The sequence below is a fragment of the Gobio gobio genome, assembly GCF_949357685.1.
Source record: "Gobio gobio genome assembly, chromosome: 11".
NCBI lineage: Eukaryota > Metazoa > Chordata > Actinopteri > Cypriniformes > Gobionidae > Gobio > Gobio gobio.
Window position 1 is genome coordinate 7,557,198 of NC_137104.1, and position 22,867 is coordinate 7,580,064.

The window sequence follows — 22,867 nt, forward strand, 5'->3', positions numbered from 1 at the left end:
TTTATCTAGAAAAAAACGTCAGAATTACGAGTTTATATTTCGAAATTTTTACTTTATAACACGCAATTGCGACTTTATATCTATATCAATTCTGACTTTATAACACTAAGCTTTATATGGAGTGATATAACGTCGACAAAAGTCAATCTTTCCCCCTCTGAATTGGACTTTTATAACTCGCACACTATAGGCTAGCTATCTCATTCGATCTCATTGCGAGAAAAAAGTCAGAATAGTTACATCCCGCAATTCAACTCGGAATTGCGAGTGTATATCACACAATTCTGAGCAAAGGTCAGAATTTCGAGATGTAAACTTGCTTTGTGAGAGAAAAAAAGTCACAAATATCTTTTAAATTGTTTTATTTCTTGCCGGAAAAAAAGCTTATCCCAAAGCTAAGAATAGAATTTAGCATTCTTTTTTATTTTCTATTGGGGTTTTAAGAATGACAGATTGGATTTAAAAAAAACATTCTAAATAATATTTGTTTTGTTAACAACCAAAATAAGTTATTTAACAAAACAGATATTATTTTGGTTTTTGCTAACAAATTGCTCGAAACATTTATAAAACAACAACAAAAGATTACAATTTAACTTCTAAGGTATGACTGTAGGCTATACATAATGTTTTAAAACGTTAATTTACGGGCTAAATGTGTATGAAACATCTCTTCAAGTAGGCTAATTTTAACACAGCCCAACTCAAAAGGCTAATTGGACAATTTTGTTTCTATATTTGAATAGGATAAGTTGACATCAAGGCTGCACAGACAGCTCTTGCACTAGTCAAGTGAATAAACTATAACCTTCTTAGCCTGGGACTTTATACAAAAAAGTAGGTCATATGCAAGTGCAGACGTTTGTTTACATGGCTGTAACAATAGGTTCATATATAATGAGAAATGACCATTTAAAATAAGATATTCCGTCTGATTTATTCAAACATTCCCATACTTCTGATCTTGGCAGGTAATATAATAAAATCACTAGTCACAATAGTGCCAAACAACTGAATATAAAGCCATAAGAGGGAGGGAGGACCACATGACCCGTACAACACAAAGCGTTTTATAGCTTAAAAGATCAGAGAGCTGTTTTCAAATGCCTCAGACTGCACAAATTAAGTCACATCTTAAATCTAGACAAGACTAGCTTCTAATGAAATGCCTTACGTTACCATTATCTGCCATAAAAGTGGAAATTGTTTTGGTCATTGTTTTTGTTATTCACATTTCTGTCTGACCGTAAGCCATGGAATCTAACATGATCTTGACTTAATCTTCTTATAAAACCTTAACCCAGCCTTTAACACATGGTGATTAGATGTGTTAGCCAGCTCGGAGCTTGATGGTGGCCGTGCAGTTGAAACCACAGATTTTTTATAAACAAAGAAAAGGAGTTTAGTACTGTACGACAGAAAATAAAATGAAAGCAGAGCTGACAGCACATCACAGCGGATGACATGCATCTCTCTATCCCAGCCACACAAATGTGGGAGGAACTAAAGGAAAATCGTCTCGCCAAATACGGCACAGTAACTGCGGTCACAGCTATTAGTAAGTTACGTAATGTCATTTCCTCTCATTCTAACTTTTGGTGGGTTCTGGTGGGTTTTCAGTCAGTTATGAACTAATACAATTTCTTCCATATGTATTGTAGAATATTATAAAAAGTTTCACAGTTTTAGCACTGCTCAGATTCAGAAGGTACAATGTTGTGGCTCAAGAGGTATTTGATGTAGTTTAAGGGATAAAAGAATTACAGATTAACAGAATTCAGAGGCTGCGTGTAATCATGTTTTTACTACAAAAAACACATGATTGTAATATTATATCAAATTGTATATATATATATATATATATATATATATATATATATATATATATATATATATATATATATATATATATATATATATATATATATATATATATATATATATATATATATATGTGTATGTGGTGTCAAATCGATTAATCGCGATTAACCACATCTAACAAAAGTCTTTGTTTACATAATATATGTGTGTATATAATATATATATACATATATATATATGTGTCTGTGTGTGAGTGTGTGTATATGTATAGTATACCCACATTTATATTTAAACATATATGTGTGTGTGTGTGTGTGTGTGTGTGTGTGTGTGTGTGTGTGTGTGTGTGTGTGTGTGTGTGTGTGTGTGTGTGTGTGTGTGTGTGTGTGTGTGTGTGTGTGTGTGTGTGTGTGTGTGTGTGTGTGTGTGTATTATGTATATAAATATAAATATAAATGTTTTATATATAAAAATAATATTTTTTTCTTAAATATATACATGCTTGTGTGTATATTTATATATAAATAATAATTAACAGAGTACACACACATATATTATGTAAACACAAACTTTTATTTTGGATGTGATTAATCGCGATTAATCTTTTGACAGCCCTAATATATATATATATATATATATATATATATATATACACACACATTATATAGACAAATACATTTATGTTAGATGTGATTAATCGCGATTAATCGAGTTAACACCACTAATTTATATATATGATGTGTGTGTGTGCATGTCTGTGTGTATACATATTGTGTGTATACATATTTGTGTGTGTGTGTATATATTATATAAACACAAACTTTTATATTAAATGCGATTTATCACGATTCATTTATTTGACAGCCCGAATATATACTTTTTTTTAAAAACAAAAGCACATGACTAAATTACTAAATCTAAAATGAAAACTGAAAATATAAAAATAAAAGCTAATTCAAAATGTTTATGAATAAAATAATAGTATGTAACAATAAAATAACACTGATGCTAATTCAAATTGGATTTGGTTGGACATTTATTTACACAGCGATTGTATACAATTTCAGTCCAATACATTTTTTTTTTAAATGGAACTTTGTATCATGGACCTTGCTGATTTGATATCAAATCCAGCTTTCCAACAGTGCTTCCAACCAGATCTGACCTAAAAGCACTTTGTTTAGATCTTTAAAAAATCTGTATTTACCGCATGAAGAATTTCCTTGGTTTTGAATGGAAGAATGTGCTCTATAATGGATTTTCTTCAAAAAAATAGGTTTGGTTCTGCTGAGAAAATGGATTGCAGGTGGAGTGTGCCGCTGTTACGTGCGACTGGATGGGAAGACAGTCCTCATTACTGGTGCCAACACCGGCATTGGGAAAGAGACGGCACATGATTTGGCCATGAGAGGTAAACGCTGCATTCTTGAAAATAAAGGTTCTAATAGAGGGGTTTTCACACCATTTTTGGTTCCTCAAATAATAATTATTATAAGAACCATTTTTTCTTAATGTGAATAACAGATTAATAATCTAAAGAAAACCTTTTTCCGCTATAAAGAACCTTTTGAGCAATGGAAAAGTTCCATGGATGTTCTTCATGGAACCATCAATGCCTAGAAGGAACCTATAAGAAGTCTAGATTTTGTAGGATTTTAGGTCCACTTCGCATCATGGCAATATTCTGTTTTTTTTTGTTTTTTTTCCAGGGGCTCGGGTTGTGATGGCTTGTCGAGATCTTTCAAAAGCAGAAAAGGCTGCGGCAGAGATTCGCAGATCTACAGGAAATGGCAACATAGTAGTTCGGTACTTAAACCTGGCATCTCTGTTCTCCGTACGGCAGTTTGTGCATGAATACACTGCCACAGAGGATCGACTGGATATACTTATTAACAATGCTGGTGTGACATCTGACTTCATTACTAGTTAATCAACAAATAACACTGTGCTTTTAACTATATTGTTAACTATATATCGACGAATCTATACTAGGAGTGATGATGTGCCCTAAAAGCCTTACAGAGGATGGCTATGAAACCCAGTTTGCTGTCAATCATTTGGGCCATTTCCTCTTGACTGTTCTGCTCCTGGACATGCTGAAGAAGTCTAGTCCTAGTCGAGTTATCAATGTGTCCAGTATTGCTCACAAAGGAGGTAAAACCCGCCTATTAACATCATGCCTTTTAGATTTTCATTTAGCTTCCCATCATTTAATTGAAACTCTAAAGGTTCTAGAAGAAGGTTTTTCACAGCGATGCCATAGATGAATCAATGTCAACCTGTCAGTGATCAGTTCTTAAAAAAAAGAACATTTGAATAATCTTAAGAAACTTTTGTGCAATGGAAAGAGTTTTTAAGGATGAACTTTAGTTAGATGACAGCAAATGCTCATTTGCCCCTTTTTTCCCCACACTGAATTATCCAATTATGTCTTGCATTGACTAATAACTGATATGGTTACGATATATATTGTACATCTCTGCTGAGGCATTTGTAAACATTATTGCAGAGATGCATGAGACTGTTCTTATCCATATAACATATTTTAGTCCGATGACCTTTCTCATATAGGTAAGATCAACTTTGATGACCTTAACTTCAACATGGCGGCGTACGATTCCTTGGTCAGCTACAGGCAGAGTAAGCTCGCCAATCTGCTGTTTACTCGGGAATTAGCACGGAGGATTAAAGGTTTGTGTGCTCATCCCCTGTACATCAGTCACGTTCAAATATAGAACATTTTGTATGTTCCCTATATCATGCTCTGTTTTTAATCAGGGTCTGGTGTAACGGTGTACTCCCTCCACCCTGGAGTGATCCGCACCGAACTGGGACGCTATGTGCAGACCCGCTTCCCTCTGCTCAGTGCCCTGTTGTCTTTTCCTGCTCTTTTACTGATGAAAACCCCAAATCAAGGTGCTCAGACGTCCATCTACTGTGCGGTTGCTGAGGGGTTGGAGTCTCACAGTGGCTGCTATTTCAGGTGAGCTGTTAAAGAATCTTGATTTTGTTTTTGAGCTCTAATAGAAAAGGTTTTAATGCTTGAATGTTCAAAAAACACCTTATTTTTCACATATTCTCCATTGTTGCGGCTCCTCTCTTCCCAGTCTGTCGGTAACGCTCTGTTTAGTTCCTGTCTCTAAGCCCCTCCTTCTGAAAAGCACAATGTGCTCTGATTGGTCGGCTGGATTAGTATGCTGTGATTGGTCAACCGCTTCAAGTATTTTTGGAAAATGTCCCGCCCTAACAACTAACTATCTCAAAATGGTGGGAAATATTTGAATAAGGAATATTTTGACTACAATGGAGTCGTTCGTAACATTGCAGACCTTTTACATGCTTAAATAGCAACATTACACACTAAAGAAGGTAAGCGTGAGCATAAAAGCGTGCGCTAAGCCTTCACCATTCGTGTAACGGTTTATATTGCATATAATTTCACTAAAAATGTACTGTTTCTGACATTTATGCTTGACACTGGATGATTATGAAATCTGTTTACAGTGATTGTAAGTTGAAGGAACCAGCTCCAGAAGGTAAAGATGATCTTGCTGCTCTGCGATTATGGGAAATAAGTGCAAAGCTTGTGGGCTACCATGAAGAGAACTGACAACACTCCAGCAAGCTCTATTCATAATACCACATGCCTAATGCTTTGTATGCAGCTATCAACTCTCAGATCATATTTTCCATCTATTATTTTTTTTTTCTAATGGAAAACTTGATTTCATTGAATTGGTTATTAGTGGTTTAGTCAACTATAGAATACAAAGAGTCTGAATGGTGTAGTAATCCCTATGTACCCTGTCCTGAGTATAAATGTAAGATAATTGATGTTTGTCTCATCATTGTGATTTTGTAGTATCTCATTTGATGTTTAATAAAGGTTTCATTAAATCATATCTTTATTGTAACCTAAATGTTATCAAAATAAAATTCAAATAGCATAGGCCTAATTTTAGCATTAGACGCTGTATGGTAAAATAGCTACAGTGAGAGTTATTAAGTGCCTATGATGTTCGATTCATGACCAAATAGTTTACAATCACTCCAAATCTTTAAACTGAATTTGTTCATGAATCACTGTATTCCCTTTGATGATAATAACATTTTAAGAAAATCATTGTAACAATGATGTTTGAAAAAAAGAAAAGAAAAATGGCTAAATTTTCAGTTAAAGTTAGCAGTTAGGCCTATTAGAAGTCACGTAATCAGATTGCTTCAAGCTAAGTAACATTAATTTTGAATTTACAACAAAATATTTGAGTTACTTTTCAAACAAGTAACGCACATTACTTTGTTTTCCCATTTATTGAATGCTTCCCTTTCCCCATGTTGTGTGCGCTGTGTAAATATGATGGTTTGTGGTAACGATGTCCGATTCATTCCGAATCATTATTCAAATGATGACTGAGTCGAAACAAATTCTTTCACGAAACCAACTAAATTGATCCGAGCACTTACTCACTGAACCAACATTTTAAAGGATTAGTTCACTTTTAAATAAACTTTTGCTGATAATTTACTCACCCCCATGTCATCCAAGATGTCCATGTCTTTCTTTCTGCAGAAACTGATCGCTTCGCTAGATAAGACCCTTATTCATAGTTTGGTATCGTTTAAAGCCCTTTGAAGCTGCACTGAAACTGTCATTTGGACCTTGAACCGTTTGGAGCCCAAAAGTCCATTATATGGAGGAAACCCCTGGTATGTTTTCATCCAAAACCTTAATTTATTTTCAACTGCAGAAAGAAAGACATGGACATCTGGGATGACATGGGGGTGAGTAAATTATCAGCAAAAGTTTATTTAAAAGTGAACTAATCCTTTAATGATGCTGGTAATGACATTTTTTAAAAATGTTTTTTTTTTATTAATAATAAAAGTTTAATGAGATCATAACTTTACGTAATCATACTATAAAACACAAGCGAATAAATAATGCATTAGAAGCTGGTAAAATACAGATAGAGGTCGTCTGGTTGAGATGTCCGAATCGTTCTTCTGAGTCGAATCTTTCAAATTAATTCTTGCATGAATCCGACACCGACTCACTGAACCAACATTTTAATGTTAATATTTTTTTTAATTATTTATTTAGATAATTACTAAGTTGAATGAAATCATAATTTTAAGTGACCATGTTATAAAACATAAACGACGCTGATACAGACGTTGACAAACGCTCGTCTGAGGGGGAAAAAAAACCCTCCATCGACCTCACCAATATGGCGTTTTATTTACTCCGTTTTACGTAGCAGCCTTCAATTATGGGATATTGTTCATGCTCTACGAACTGTTACCAGATCAGTTAAACTAGTAAATTGAACCTGCATTATTGGCAGATCGGCTGAACTACAACAGGTCCCAAATCAGACGCGGACCGAATACTCGGGCACACCGGAAGTAGTAGGCAGCCCAGTGAGTTGTCTGTCTCCCATTGTCAACAGTATTTTGTATGCAGGAGTTTACTCATGAAAAGAGTCTTTTATCAATAGTTAAACTACTTTCAGACGATTCGATAATTTAACCCATTCTCACTGACAATTAGAACATATATAAAACGACAAAATGAACGTGACTCTGGCTGTCAAGCAGTACATTTCCAAAATGATAGAGAGCAGCGGACCCGGGATGAAGGTGCTGCTGATGGACAAGGAGACGGTAAGAGAATTTAAACAGCTTTAACAGTTCAAGCATAAAGTGTAGATGTGTTTAAGACACTGATAATAAAGTACTGTGTATAGTGTAAAATGGTTTTGCTGTCCTGTTACCTGTCATGTGTCTTAACCAAATCCAACTGAACTGAACTCTCATTTGTTCCTAAATATCTACATAGTGACAAACAGTGTTAAAAACATTGCTTGCTTATTCTCTCGTTCTCTGTTTGTTTACAGACCAGTATAGTGAGTGTGGTCTACACTCAGTCTGAGATCCTGCAGAAGGAGGTCTATCTTTTTGAGCGCATTGACTCACAAAACCGAGACAACATGAAGCACCTGAAGGCAATCTGCTTTCTCCGGCCAACCAAGGTTTTATCATTGCCTCTTATAGAATATATAGATTTACACTGCATTTCCAGCTGATTTTCATACTTGAATGTCTCTGCTTTCAGGAGAATGTAGAGCACCTGATTCAAGAGCTTCGTCGGCCCAAGTATAGTGTCTATTTCATCTGTGAGTCCCAGAAATATATCAGTGTTGCATCAGTTTACCTCTCATTTATATGAGTTTGTAGAATATGTGAACTTTCACTGACTTCAGGACTTATTCTGTGCAGATTTCAGTAACGTGATCAGTAAGAGTGAGATAAAGGTTTTGGCTGAGGCAGATGAACAGGAAGTAGTTGCAGAAGTGCAGGTGGGCCGCCTTCTTAATTAAGTCTTCATAATTAATTCATACTCTCTCCACAAAATGTTGTCAAACGTAATGAAAATGTTTGTTACTCTAGGAGTTCTATGGAGATTTCATTGCTGTGAACCCTCATCTTTTCTCACTCAACCTTCAAGGAGTATCCAGGGTAAGAGTTAAAAATTAAAACTAGGGAACTAGTGCTTGCATTTTGTTTCTCTGTATGTTTTCTAAATCAATAATGAGGACCTGTTATGTCCTTTTCCAAAGTCTTGATTTTGTTTTTCGGCTTTACTAGAATAGGTTTTTAGTGCTTAAATGTTCAAAAAACACCTTATTTTCCCCATATTCTCCATTGTTGCAGCTCCTCTCTTCCCAGTCTGTCAGTAACGCTCTGTTTAGTTCCCGCCTCGGTGAAGCCCCATCCTTCTGACAAAGCACACTGTGCTCTGATTGGTCAGCTGGATCAGTGTGTTGTGATTGGTCAACCGTTTCCAGCATGTTTGGGAAATGTCACTTACCATAACCACAAGTTTCAACACTACTAGTCTTGTGTAGCCAGACCTTCAGACTAAAGGCAGACTCCATGGTGGTTTTCATTGGCTAAGGACCGCCCAGAGGCCGTCTTACTGACATGTAAAGCAACCAATCACAGTTAATTTTGTTCCGCGTCATGTTTAGGGGTGTGAAAATGTAATAACAGACTGGTTTGTAAAACTCTTGGAAGTATTTTAAAGAGTGTATGCCGCAAATTTTACATACTTCACATACTCCAGCGTTTAGTTGATCCTTATAAGCGCTCATTGTCACAGTTGTAAACACAACCGCGTTCTTCTTCCATGAAGGGAGTTTGGCGTCACAGCATCTTTGTTTCCTGGTAGTCCATTAAAGAACGTGACGCATACGCGTCTCCCGGACATTCTGTAAACTTCAACCAATCAGACTTTGAAAATCCAGTTAAGTGTGGCATATGCATCAGACGTTCAGCCAGCGGTCCGTGGACGTGACGTCAGGCCCCGCCCCCTTTATTTTGTGTATACCTTGGATGGGAATTATTTAAATGAGGAATATTCTGACGTGTTTGTTCCCGGAAGAAAACTCAAGATTACAATGGAGGCGTTTCAAGGAGTTCAGAAACAGCGACACTGATATAGGGAAAAACTCCTGCCGGAGGGACTTTGTGCTTTGTAACTTTGCAGAACTTTTTCATGTTTAAACAGCAACATAAAAAGTTGAAAATGTAAAAATGCATAATAGGAGTTAGTGTGTAATGTTGCTGTTTGAGCATGAAAAAGATCTGCAAGGTTACAAAGCTCAAAGTCCACTCTAAAGATATTTTATTTAATAGAATCCACTTTCCAAGAACTACAATGAACGACTCGTTTAATTTTTCCGGATTTTATGAAGTCATAATATTTCTCATTTAAATAATCCCCGCCCACAGAATATGCAAAAATCTGCTTGCAAAGTCTGTGCATGAAATCCGTTCTGGACAGTCCTCTTGTTATTTAACATTCTTAAGTCTGAATTTGGCTCGAATTGGTTTGAATTTGAGGCCATCCGTAATATTTACCCTAGAAAAGAAGTCAATGTTATGGAGGGGCGGGACATTTCCCAAACACGCTGCCAATCACAACACACTGGGTCAGCTAACCAATCACAGCACATTTTGTATTTCGGTAGGAGGGGCTTCATCGAAAGCGGCGTGTTTGAGCCAGACTGAGGAGACAGGAGGTGTAATAATGTAACGGGTTTTTAAACTGGTGTCCGGGGACCCCCAGGGGTACTCCAGAAGGTTCTAAGGGGTCCCCAGAAAATTTCAGAGACTAAAAAGACAGCAAAAAGTGGACTAAACATTTCTTGCCATTAAATATGCTTTCTTTGTATCTTTCTAGTGAGTTTTTCTCACTATAGTCCTTTATCTTGCTCACTGGGGCTGTAAGGTAGTATTCATAACGCAGTATGTAAGCTGCTTGCATAAATTTATTGTGAAAGTTGCTTATACAAATAATTTTTAATAGAAAATATCCTTCTTCAGGTTTATAATCCAACATTAAGTATAGCCAATTTAAGTTTGGAAACAATATGTTGTATTTAGGGTGTCTTTGGCATCATACATTTTGAAAACCCCTGATGTAAAATATGTGAAAAAGTCTTTTTTTAAACAATCAAGCATGAAAACATATTTTAGTACAACCCAAAAACAAAATCAAGACTTCGTAAAAAAAAAAAAAACATTAATGGCATAATATATTTTGTAGTTATTTTTTAGGGATTAAGTTATGTTATGATACTAAACCAAAAACTGATGCAGAACATGTAAATTAGTTTACAAGATCTAATAAACTAGTGCATCTTTTTATTGAATTTCTTTCATCAAGTTAATCGTTATCTCACAACTATTGTCGGCTGTCTTGTGAGCACGAATCCTTCTGTTTTAGGCTCTGAATATTTCTGTGCATGTTTATAGGGTCGCAGTTGGGAGCCCAGTGTCCTGCCTCGTGTCACTCAGGGTTTGACATCAGTGCTGCTGGCCCTCAAGAAATGCCCCATGATCCGCTACCAGCTCTCTTCTGACATGTCCAAAAGGCTGGCAGAGACCGTCAAAGTAAGACTTCATTTTGTAATTGTATCATAGATCTGTAGTATGCGACCTTTCGGTGAACAGGCAGTTGATTTACTCTACAGATGTCATTTTTCTCTAATGATTTGTTTGTGTTTCCCACAGCAAATCATCACTAAGGAGTATGAACTGTTTGACTTCAGAAAAACAGAAGTATCTCCTCTTCTCCTGATTTTAGACCGAAGTGACGATGCCATTACTCCCCTTCTTAACCAGGCAAGAATCAATGTCTCTTATTAGTGTTACATCCAAATCTCATATACAGAACAAGATCTGTATGCAAAATCCTACACCTGACCACCAGAGGGCAATAGAGTCCATGGCTTTATACTGGATTATAATAGAAGACTGGTAAAATAGTGTTCAATTTTAGTGTTAGACATTAAATAGGATGCTTTTTATTATTTTCTCTCTACTGTGAGATTTACAGGAGCCAGTGCGCCCTGCTTGCATTTGCTGAAAATGTTACTGCAGCAAAATAATATTGCATAATGATTTAGTGAGCTGATATATTGCATGTGCATGCATTTGCTTCCTCTAGTGGACGTATCAGGCCATGGTTCATGAGCTACTGGGCCTCAATAACAACCGCATTGACCTGTCCAGAGTGCCTGGAATCAGTAAGGACCTACGGGAGGTGGTCTTGTCTGCAGAAAATGATGAGTTTTATGCAAATGTGAGTGACATATTGTTGAAAAAATTGTCTTTTTGAAAATTTTGAAATCTTTTTGAATTTGTCGTTTGAAGTACATTAACAGATTCCATTAGAGAATCTAATACATCATAAAATTATTTACTTAGTAGATTTTCATTTAGAAGAAACTAATGTAGTGTACAAACACAATGAGGTCTTGTTACATGAAAATAAAGTTTTACAATTTTGAAAAAGGTAAAACAAAGAAACTTTATGACATAAAAGAAATTAGAAAGTATTCAAATGTGTGACTTGTCCATGTTTAACTCCTTAGACACTGTAATTAAAGCAAAAGGAAGTGCAAATACTAAGAAATTCTGAAATTATTATCTCTGATAATTCGTTTTTTCTTTAGTGATCTCAGACTTTTGGACCCCACACTATATGTTGTTTTCTCTCTCTTTCTTTCTATAAGAACTTGTACCTGAATTTCGGTGAGATTGGGACAAACATCAAGAACCTGATGGAGGATTTTCAGAAGAAAAAGCCCAAGGACCAGCAGAAATTAGAGTCCATATCTGACATGAAGGTGAGCAGACCATTAATACTGTTCACTGTACACATCATCTTATATGAGGAGTGAACCATGAAGACCCCTGATCCAGAACTTTTACTATTGACCCTTTTCACAGACTAATGACGCGTTTTAACGGTCTTCAGTATCGTAAATCCTGCAACGTTTTTTGTATTTTCACTTTAAAAAAAAGATATGTACATTTATAACACTATTACTTTTGCATCAAATAACAAAAACAAGCTACCGCTGCTGTGATGGTGTTTCTAATACAGAGTCTATGGGAGTGTAATGGTAAAAATTAGGGGTGCACCGAAATTTCGGCCGGCAAAAAACACATATTTTAGCCCCAAATGCCATTTTTCCCGAAGAACAGTGACAGACAGTGAGAGACTATTTCAGTGCAGCATCTCATGTTCCTAATGAGAACCATTCTGTGATTTTATGTGCAGTTATTCAGATAATTGTGGATCTGTTTTTGCACAACTGTTAAAAACTATTTTATTTGATGGAACATAAAACTTGAAAAATAATATTAGGCCTATTTGGTATTATCATTTATATTTATTGTTAAAAATATTTTAGGTTTTGTTATGTAACTTAATACAAATTTGATTATTCTATTAGTTCCTGATTTTTTTCATTTCAGATCCATTTAATTCAAGCTATATATATATATATATATTAGTATACGTTTTTAAAAGAAGCCATTTTCGGCTTCAGTTTCGGTTTTCGGCCAAGTACATCCTAAAGTTTCGGTTTCTGCCCAGAATTTTCATTTCGGTGCATCACTAGTAAAAAATTAACATATTTCTCTCTTTTGTCTGCTGTTATCAATCTCACTCTATTTTTTCCTTCTTTTTGAAAGTTGTGAAATCACTATTGTGGCGTTTTTCTTTTGCTATTTGAGTAAAATATTTAATGTACTCTCTCATTCACAGCTATAAAATTTAACCCAACTATGACGACTTCCGCTCTGAGAAACCCGAAAATGTGAAAAGGGTCTATTGTGTTAAGCCCCGTTTCCACCAAAATTACCTGGAACAGTTTGTCCTAGGAACTTTTCCCCCCAGACCTGCTGCTGTCTGTGTTTCCATTGCGGTCTAAAGTACTTTACAGTTCCCGCTGGATTTTGCTTAATAACGCCTGAACCTCGTCATCGGCCCTTCAGTCATATTTTTGTTGATTCGAATAGCAAACAACTCTGAACTTACTGAATGCACTGCAACAGACTTTTAAAAATGGTGGTTGAAATAAAATGCCGTGTTAACTCAACCAATCAAGTCCCACCCCAAAAGTTCCTGAACTTTGAAAAAGTACTACCTCATGAGCAGGGACGTTTTGAGGGGGAAATCTTTACCCAGAACTTCATTTAGACCCTGCAGTCGAAACACACCGAGTACCACCCAGTGGAAACGCGTCTTTGCAGTATTATGACCACTTTCTGCCCCCCTTTGTAGGCATTTGTGGACAACTACCCCCAGTTTAAGAAAATGTCGGGCACCGTCTCAAAACACGTGACCGTGGTTGGGGAGCTGTCCCGCCTGGTCAGTGAAAGACAGCTGATGGAGGTGTCAGAGGTGGAGCAGGAGTTGGCCTGCCAGAGTGACCACTCCAATGCACAACAGGTCAGAGTGCAGACCTGCATTTGACACCGCAAGTGCTGATTGTTTCACTATATCACTAGTTTTACTGTATTTTTTTGATCAAATAAATGCAGCTTTGGTGAGACTTCTTTCAAATACATAAAATAATCAGACAAGTGAATGTCCTTCCACAAAGTTTTTTGTGATCACCTACAGTATGTTAAGTGCTGTAAATCTTGCACCGTTGCTGAAGATGAATGTGTTCCTCTTCCTGCAGAGCTTGAGGCGGCTACTGCAGAACCCTCGGCTTTCTGAAATCGATGCTGTGCGGCTGGTGATGCTGTACGCGCTTCGCTACGAGAAACACAGCAGCAGTATTCTGCCCAGCCTTATGGAAGAGCTCAATCGCAAAGGGGTGTCAGAGAGACACCGCAAGGTGAGGGCCAGCAGATCTGTCCTGTAGCACATGTGCTGCGTCCCAATTCGCATACTATCCGTACTAAATAGTATTCGAAAAAAGAATTAGTATGTCCCAAATCGTAGTATGTTGAAAAGAGTATTCCAAAGATTCCCGGATGGTCTACTATTTCCGGTCAGAATTCGAAGTGCAGATCGATGCTCACTCCAACGGCTGATATTGCCCACAACCCATTGTGAAAACTACAAACGCGGATAAAAAGTGTTAAAAAACTACGAAAATGGCGGTTACACGAGTCTGACGGCTAAGGATTAGATAAAGGGGCTTGAGTGAGCAATTATCAGTATTTAACCTGACGAAAAGATATTTATTCAATGTTAGCCACATTATATTTCACCTGCAACAGCATTGAGAACTTTTGTAATGATACGTTTGGCCATTAACTTTGCAAACACATGAGAGGAGTTTCTACATTAAAGACCCACGAATGGCAGATCAACGTGCGACTACATTTCTCTCCGATACGGTAGGAAATTAAATTGAATGTGGAGGATTTGAACTGTGACGATGATTGACAGGGCAGTTTAAACGGTGACGGGACACATAACTAAGCAACAGAGTCCGTTAAAGATGACGAAGTAGTATGTCCCAAAGCTTGCATACTTTTCTGCTACACATTCAAAAGTATGTACTTTTTCTTCACAAAAAGAGTACATACTTTTAGGACGTAGTATAAGTAGGCGAATTGGGACGCAGCAATGGTATTGATGGATGTTCCAGGAAATAATGCAATAAAGTTGTATTACAAGTACTATTATTAAAAAGGAAAGCAACTTTGCCTGCAGATGGTGCAGGCCGTGGTGGAATATGGTGGGAAACGAGTCAGAGGAAGTGACCTCATCGCTCCTTCAGATGCTGTGGCCATTACAAAGCAGTTTTTCAAAGGACTCAAGGTAGATGATTTCTTTATGGCCCTCTGGCTGTATTATGCTTTACATTTTCAAAGCACAAAGTCACTCCAACGGGAGTTATTCTCTATATCAGTGTCAGTGTTTCTGAACTCCCTGAAACACCTCCATTGTAGTGTTGAGTTTTTTCCGGGAACAAACACGTCACATTCCTCGTTTAAATAATTCCCTCCCGAGACATGCGCGAAATAAAAGGTGCAAGGCCTGGTTGAGTTAGTTAGTAGTGTGTTAAAACTCACGGTTATGGTAAGGGCTGTGACATTTCCCAAACAAGCTCAAAGCGCTTGACCAATCACAACACACCGATCCAGCCGACCAATCAGAGCACATTGTGCTTTTCAGAAGGAGGGGCTTCATAGAGACAGGAACTAAACAGAGCATTACTGACAGACTGGGATAAGAGGGGCCGCAACAATAGATACGTTTCCATCCAAATTTCTAAATTTAACTTACCTTTTTGAAATGAACGCAATTTTGGAATATCACATAAAACATTTGTGACTAAAACAGCATTTCCATCCCATGTGTTCAATGCTCAAGTGCTGCATTCGGGGTAGAAACTGTGGCTCTTGTTCCTACATCATAAAGGACTTGGACCTGTGAATGCAATCGTGGAAGGAACTTCTGGGAGGGAATTAAATCAAATCATTTCAGAATGATCAAACCAATATTTGAGATGCTGTGCAATAAAACTTGTTTAGTTATCCAATCAAAGGTTTTTGTTGCACATCGAGGGATTTATTCTGCTAATGTGTTTCCATTGTGTTTTATGCGCATGCCTTCTTATCGGACAAAAAGTGTATTTGTGCATGTTTTTTTATGCAAATTTTTTAAAATGTATGCATATTTTGGTGTTTCTTTTGTTTGTTTGTTTAAAAAAAAAAAGTGATATCCTAAAATGCACATACATTTTAGACTTTGTAAAAGGGCGAAATAGATCCTCTTTAAAATGCCATAATGCCATAGTCACATGCTGTTTAAAACTTGTTTGTGTTTTCATAGGGAGTTGAAAATGTGTACACACAGCATCAGCCGCTTCTACATGACACGCTGGATCAGCTGATCAAGGGTCGTTTGAAGGACAGCCAGTTCCCTTACCTCGGGCCAAGTTCTCTGAGAGACAGGTGATACAGATACATAAATAGACTGCCATTCACACTCATGCATTAATAATATACAGGCACACTTATAGACATTTAATGTGAGCGTTTTTTTGTGGCTTTGAAGTGCGTCGTTTCTGTGTCACTCACTTTGCAATACTGTGCTAACACATCCTACCAGTTTTAAATCAGTTTTAAATACGCTGTTTCATGTACAGTTGAAAAACATGGACTAGAGCTGCACGATTATGGATAAATTGAGAATCACAATTTTTGAAATTTGAATTTAAAATAAATATTGCGATACTTCCACAATTCTAAGTAGACAACTAAACGAAATAACATGTCATTTACTAGAGGTTCTGATAAAATGCAGTCTGATTCATTTAAATAATGTAATTCATTTGAATTAATTACCGTATTTTCCGGAATATAAGTCGCTCCAGAGTATAAGTCGCATCCGTGAAGAGGGAAAAAAACATATATAAGTCGCACTGGACTATGCTGTGCATTGACACTGGCAGCGTTTGTCTTGCCTCTCCCGGCAGAGCGTTGTTCAAGCACCCATCTGTGGACTCGTTCCTCCAGCTCTGGCCATCTTGCTTTCAGTCCGCGATTCGCTATCTTTGTTTTCTTCATTACAGTTAAAGTAACCTCTGCTTTTCGCCAGTCCCTCACAAGTTTCTCACTCACTCCAAACTTTCTTTCTGCTGCTCGATTACCGTTTTCGGGCTGCATATTTTACTACCTGCAGTTTGTAATTTGCAGAATAGGATTTTCTTTTTGGGGGGCATTTTGTTTGTGTTCAGTCTTTCTCATTTGCCTTTAATATTTCAGTTAACAGTTTTTTCAGTTTTCAGTTATTTTTTCAGGGGTAGGCTACAGGAGCAGACTGTAGACGTAGCTAAATGCTTATTCTTGTCAGTCAGTATGAATTAATTTTTATATATAAGTCGCACCTGACTATAAGTCGCAGGACCAGCCAAACTATGAAAAAAAGTGTAACTTATAGTCCGGAAAATACAGTAGAAAAATAGCTTTGAATGAATGCACCAATGCAAATTTGAATGTTCGCTGTGATCGTACTTGTCAAGGTTTACTAGACATAGTGAATCGGTGTCATTAAAGGGTTAGTTCACCCAAAAATGAAAATTCTGTCATTAATTACTTACCCTCATGTCGTTCGACACCCGTCAGACCTCCGTTCATCTTCGGAACAGAAATGAAGATATTTTAGTTGAAATCTGATGGCTCTGAAAGGCCTCCATTGACACAATGGTACTCTACACTCTCAAGACCCTTAAAAGGTACTAAAGACGTCGTTACAAAGTCCATCTCACTACAGTGGTTCTAAAATAACTTTATGAATCGGCGAGAATAGTTTTTGTGCGCAAAAAAACCCTAAATAACGACTTACATAGTGATGACGATTTCAAAACACGGCATCATGAAGCTTCGAAGCGTTATGAATCAATGAGCTGAATCATGATTCGGATTGCGTGTCAAACCGCCAAACTGCTGAAATTTGGCGATTCAAACCACTGAATCGACTCGCTGATTCATAACGCTTCGAAGCTTCATGATGCCGTGTTTTGAAATCGTCATCACTATGTAAGTCGTTATTTAGGGTTTTTTTGCGCACAAAAACTATTATCGCCGATTCATAAAATTATTGTAGAACCACTGTAGTGAGATGGACTTTGTAACGACGTCTTTAGTACCTTTTAAGGGTCTTGAGAGTGTAGAGTACCATTGTGTCAATGGAGGCCTTTCAGAGCCATCAGATTTCAACTAAAATATCTTCATTTCTGTTCTGAAGATGAACGGAGGTCTGACGGGTGTCGAACGACATGAGGGTAAGTAATTAATGACAGAATTTTCATTTTTGGGTGAACTAACCCTTTAAGGAATAAGATAATGTGGGTGTTTGAATCAAGAGCAGAATTAATTGTGTAGCTCTAACATGAACTACAGTGCTCCTGAAATGTGCTCCTTCACACTCTGTCTCCACCCTTTAGACCTCAAGACATTATTGTCTTCATAATTGGCGGGGCCACATACGAGGAGGCATTAACTGTCTACAACCTGAACCGCACAATGCCGGGGGTGCGCATCATACTCGGGGGCACGGCCATTCACAACACTAAGAGGTCAGTGTTTTTAAATGCTCTCAAAACTGTTGTCTCTTTTCACCATCTCACCTCTATCCATTTGCCCTCTTTCACACAAGCCTTAATGCCTTATTCAAAAAAAGGATCCAGGTTACAGAGTGACATCAGCTCTGGGATGGCATTGTGTAAAGAACATACAATTGTTGTGCTCGTGTGACTTCATTGAAGTTCTCATTCTGGAAGACGTTTCACTCTATTTGTTTCTTGGCACTCTGACTTTGAGTTCTCTTAGACATTGCCTTACTTTAAGATATGAATTATGTATTGTTTTAAAAAATAAATTAATACTTTTATTCATTATAAATGTATCAAAAGTGACAGTAAAGACATTTTTAATGTTACAAAAGAATTCTACTTCTAATAAATGCTGCTTTTTTGAACTTTCTATTAATCAAAGAATCCTGAAAAAATTTAACACAACTGTTTTTAATGATAATAATCATAAAGGTTTCTTGAGCATCACATTTCTGAAGGATCATGTGACACTGAAGACTCGAGTAATGAGGCTAAAAATTCAGCTTTGATCACATTTCATTGTAAAATATATTACAATAGAAAACTGTTATTAGTAATCAAATTTTTGTAATAATTTACAATATTACTATTTTTACTTATTTATGTATTCACATTTGTTGTCTGCCATGTAAACTTTGAATGAATCTTAATATTTTCAACCAAATTAATTTGGTTTCGCTAAACACTTTATTTCCACCTAATGGTTTTGTATGCTATAGCCATTAGATACTAGTTTACCAACTCTTTACCAATGTCCTGAAACAAAATATGTCCTTTAAATGTATGTGCATGATCATTTTGCTTTCTGTTTGTTTGTAATTTCTCCCTTGCATGTACAACATAAGTGATGTTTGAAATATTTTGTTACCCACTCTGAGGATTGTATAAACCGGACTGCCTAATACAGTGTTGACTCTTCTCATGCATTATAACCCAAATATGTTCCCTTTCTCTGTTACAGCTTCCTGGAGGAAGTGATGCTCACAGTGGGTTCAGGTGGAGACAGGACACAAGGACGTGGCCGTCAGATGAACCGACGTTGAGCTGTTATCATCACTCATATTAATGTGCGCCGTCTGTCCTCTGAACCCTGAGCTGAGCACATTTGCCCTCTTTTTCTCTCCTAACATTCCTTCAAAATGTTTCAGTCTTAGGGATGAAAATGGTGGCACTGCGCAATAAGGTTCAATTCTTTAACATTAGCGAACAATGAACAACAATTTGTACAGCTTTTATTAAAGGGACAGTTCACCCAAAAATGAAATATCTGTAATTTACTCACCCTCAAGTTGTTCCTCACCTGTATACATGTCTTTGTTCTGCTGTACACAAAGGACCAAGCAGATCTCGGCAGCCATTGACTACTATAGTATTTTTCCCCCCAATAGTCAATGGCTGCCGAGATCTGCTTGGTTACTGACATTCTTCCAAATATCTTCCTTTGTGTTCAGCAGAACAAAGAAACTCGTACATGTTTGGAACAACTTGAGGGTGAGTAAATGATGACAGAATTTTCATTGTGTGAACTATCCCTTTAATCTAGGTTACATATAAATAATATAACAATAAATATTCTATTGTTCATTTTTAATTTATGCTTGTTCATAAGGACAAGCAAAAACCTAAATTGTAAAAAATGTGTCAGTGGAAATGTGCAGATATATGTAGTAAACATCAGCCTAGATTAATAAATACTGTAACACTCTTGTTCATTGTTAGCTCATGAGAGTGCGCTAGCTAATGTAAATGAATTGAAACGTATTGTAAAGTGTTGATAATGGTATGTGAAACACTGTAAATGTGCATAACTTTTATGATCACGTGTAAATAATGCCCCAAAAGTGTTCACAATGACAGCATTTTTATTTATTGGCTTGGTGATGCTGCATTTGATCATTTTTGGGTAGATGACTGCTGTATGTTGAGTAAAAAGAGTACATATATATATTTACTATAATCAAAAAAGGAACAGGCTGCTGTGTGTGTGTGTATATAACTTGGGTGACAATAATGTGAAAGTTTGCATCAAAAGTGCCCAACAAACCTGGAAAAATAATTTTGAAAAAAAGTGGTCCATCATATTTGTTGTTGTTATTATTATCATTCACATCTCTATCCAGCTAAATTAAATGGCTTGCTGCAAATATCCAGACATTGTTTTTTTAAAATATGAAAGAATATGAATATTTGTAGCATCGTCTGCTCATAAGGAAGAGCTCATCTGTTCAACCAGTGCATTGTTACTATAATATTAATGTCCACCAAAGGCTTTTAACAATTATGACAATTCTTGGTAGACAAAGAGTTTAAATCCTTGTATAAAACATCTTCGTATTTACATCTCAGTGTGTCCACGCATGTCTTTTTTGACAAAGCTTTGCCTTTGTACATAGCTTGATAAACCAGACAACATAAGTGAATGATGATATTTTATGTTGCTCTTCATTAAATGAAAGTCAAATTTTTATCAATGGATTCATATAATAATTTCAGACCAACACATTTTCATGTTTTTATCCGCCTCGGTTCACAGGCTGTATAACACCTCACAAATGATTTACTAATGAAATTGAATCAAGTAGACTGAGTTTAGCCCTGACCTCTCAGGTCATCACTTTAACCCCCAGAGCTTAAACCCCCATAGACAAGTTCAGGTTGCTCCACTATAACTCCCCTTCCTCCCTCACTAATCACGTCCATTAATCCCCACCATCATCCAGAGGACGGGCAGACCTGAACCACTTAATGGCTTTACTGCATCAAGCACACAGTTTGCTGTGTATGTGGATAAAAAAAAAAAACGTTAACGGTTGCTTATGATGAGTCAGTAAAGGGCTTTGTAGATTTGCCAGCCAGATTATGTCACACTTGATGTGTTGGACCAAAACACACATACATACAGTGGAACAAAAATCAGGTCCAAGATGTGTCCGTTTGTCATTTCCAGATTTGGATCAAAGAACCTTTCCTATCCTGGGCAGATGTAGAACGCTTTGTCAACCAAACATTTCTTGCTTCGTTTTAGAATAATGTGGTCAATTTATGTGGACGGAAAAGAAGCTTAGAGCAGTGCAATTATAGTGATGTAATTTGTCCTTCTGAATGTGTGTGTGTGGTTTTCTCAGACCTTGGAAAATCCTTGGAAATCCCCCTATATACTTGAGTTACATAATAAACGTTTTCTATTTTAAAGTTTATGCATTTTGTTTTATTGTATAATTCTAATAATTGTATGTGTAATTTATTGTCTTTTTAAACTTTTGACACATTTCCTGGTAACACTTTATTTTACAGTGTTGTTCTTACACGTAGTTTCTGTAGTAATTACTATAAATTATGCATAATTACATGCAACTAACTCTCAACCAAACCTTATCTTAAACCTATAGTAAGTACATTTATTTCATTAATATTACCCGGTACTTAAATGAATAATTACACAGTAACAATTGCACCTTAAATAACATTTCTTTTTAGATTTACTGAAACAAAGCTAGTACACAAGTGTATAGTCAAGGACGACTAGTCAGTAAATATCACTAAAGGTTGGTTTATTTTTTTAATGTTAATTTCAGACAGCGGAAAGATATTAAATATTTACATTATTCCAGTAGTGTTTTCACACTGTATGGGGTAAGTTGTTGTCACAATGGAACTTGCCTTTATTATATACGTTTCAGCTAAATTTAAACAATTAATAATCAATTATGAAGAAATGTGTTGCTTGAAAAATATCTGCCTAAATATGTAGTGGTTTTATTGTGTTCACTTGTTTCCCAACAGCAAACGAAATATTGCCATTTTTTTAGTTTGCAGGACAACATTTACAAAAATATTGCTAAAATATGAATCCAAATTTCTAAACGTTGTTGTTGTTGTTATAGTCCTTAGAGCAACTTTCCTATGTGACAACTAGCCCCAGTGTCCTCAGTTGAAAATACAAGTTAATCAGTTCTGGACAGCGTTGGCTAAGTTAATCTAAAACGTCATTAATTACTACGAATTACATCTTCAACAGTGTAATTAGATTACTGTACTAATTACGGTTACACTTTATTTTAAGGTGTTCTTGTTACAGTGTGATTATGCATTTAAAATATTAACTACATCTACATACTTCTAGGTTTAGGATTGGGGTTTAAGGTTAGTTATTATGCATAATTTATAGTTATTACTACATGTAACGTGTAACAAGGACACTGTAAAATAGATATTATAGAAACAATATAACAATAGAAATATTGTTTCAGTAAATCTAAAAAGAAATGGGTTGCACTTTATTATAAGGTGTCATTGTTACAGTGTAATTATATATTTAAGTACTGAGTAATATTGTTTAACTACATGTACTTAATATAGAGTTAGAATTAGTGTTTGGTTGAGAGTTGCATGTAATTATGCATACATTTGTAACAAGAACACTGTAAAATAAAGTGTTACCATAATTAAACTCTCTAAAAAGTATTGGATTACTTAATAATTACTTTCTAAATCCCATATCAACCTCAAATATTTTCAAAAATGCACTTTTTCTTTCAAATAAACAATATACAATTGCACAATTGCAGGCCATCAGTGACTACAAACCCCCCCACTCCACCCCCGCA

At 36.3% G+C, this 22,867-nt stretch overlaps 3 protein-coding genes across 5 annotated transcripts in view; all 3 read left to right on the forward strand.

The window, feature by feature from the left end:
• Nucleotides 1-22,867, forward strand: part of LOC307133915 (counting factor associated protein D-like) — a 536,798-nt gene that overhangs the window by 125,593 nt on the left and 388,338 nt on the right. The gene's annotated exons all lie outside the window — the stretch shown is intronic.
• LOC307133913 (retinol dehydrogenase 12) lies at nt 1,130-5,962 on the forward strand. Its single transcript, XM_079829288.1, has 7 exons — nt 1,130-1,558; nt 3,098-3,232; nt 3,531-3,722; nt 3,814-3,975; nt 4,393-4,512; nt 4,600-4,804; nt 5,326-5,962. The coding sequence occupies exons 1-7, from the start codon at nt 1,465-1,467 to the stop codon at nt 5,429-5,431; spliced, it is 1,014 nt and encodes a 337-aa protein (XP_079685414.1). The 5' UTR covers nt 1,130-1,464; the 3' UTR covers nt 5,432-5,962.
• On the forward strand, nt 7,219-21,456 carry vps45 (vacuolar protein sorting 45 homolog). Of its 3 annotated transcripts, XR_013817499.1 has the most exons (16): nt 7,219-7,485; nt 7,719-7,853; nt 7,937-7,997; nt 8,101-8,180; nt 8,272-8,340; nt 10,642-10,779; nt 10,900-11,010; nt 11,336-11,470; nt 11,904-12,017; nt 13,463-13,630; nt 13,866-14,024; nt 14,852-14,959; nt 15,977-16,098; nt 18,093-18,224; nt 19,222-19,576; nt 19,664-21,456. XR_013817499.1 is itself a non-coding variant. In XM_079829232.1 (15 exons), the coding sequence occupies exons 1-15, from the start codon at nt 7,393-7,395 to the stop codon at nt 19,301-19,303; spliced, it is 1,707 nt and encodes a 568-aa protein (XP_079685358.1). In that variant the 5' UTR covers nt 7,219-7,392; the 3' UTR covers nt 19,304-21,456. The 3 variants fall into 3 exon arrangements, 2 of the variants coding, with proteins under 2 accessions (XP_079685358.1, XP_079685359.1); XM_079829232.1 differs by having other exon boundaries at nt 19,222-21,456; XM_079829233.1 differs by lacking the exon at nt 19,222-19,576 and having other exon boundaries at nt 18,093-18,180; nt 19,664-21,450.

Excerpts from the sequence above, each read along its gene's own strand:
- LOC307133913 (XM_079829288.1), top strand. The coding sequence starts at position 1,465 with ATGCATCTCTCTATCCCAGCCACACAAATGTGGGAGGAACTAAAGGAA. Across the intron at positions 1,559-3,097 it reads AACTGCGGTCACAGCTATTA|GTTTGGTTCTGCTGAGAAAA; the intron begins GTAAGTTACGTA and ends TCAAAAAAATAG. Across the intron at positions 3,976-4,392 it reads CAGTATTGCTCACAAAGGAG|GTAAGATCAACTTTGATGAC; the intron begins GTAAAACCCGCC and ends TTTCTCATATAG.
- vps45 (XM_079829232.1), top strand. The coding sequence starts at position 7,393 with ATGAACGTGACTCTGGCTGTCAAGCAGTACATTTCCAAAATGATAGAG. Across the intron at positions 8,341-10,641 it reads ACCTTCAAGGAGTATCCAGG|GGTCGCAGTTGGGAGCCCAG; the intron begins GTAAGAGTTAAA and ends GCATGTTTATAG. Across the intron at positions 10,780-10,899 it reads GGCTGGCAGAGACCGTCAAA|CAAATCATCACTAAGGAGTA; the intron begins GTAAGACTTCAT and ends TGTTTCCCACAG.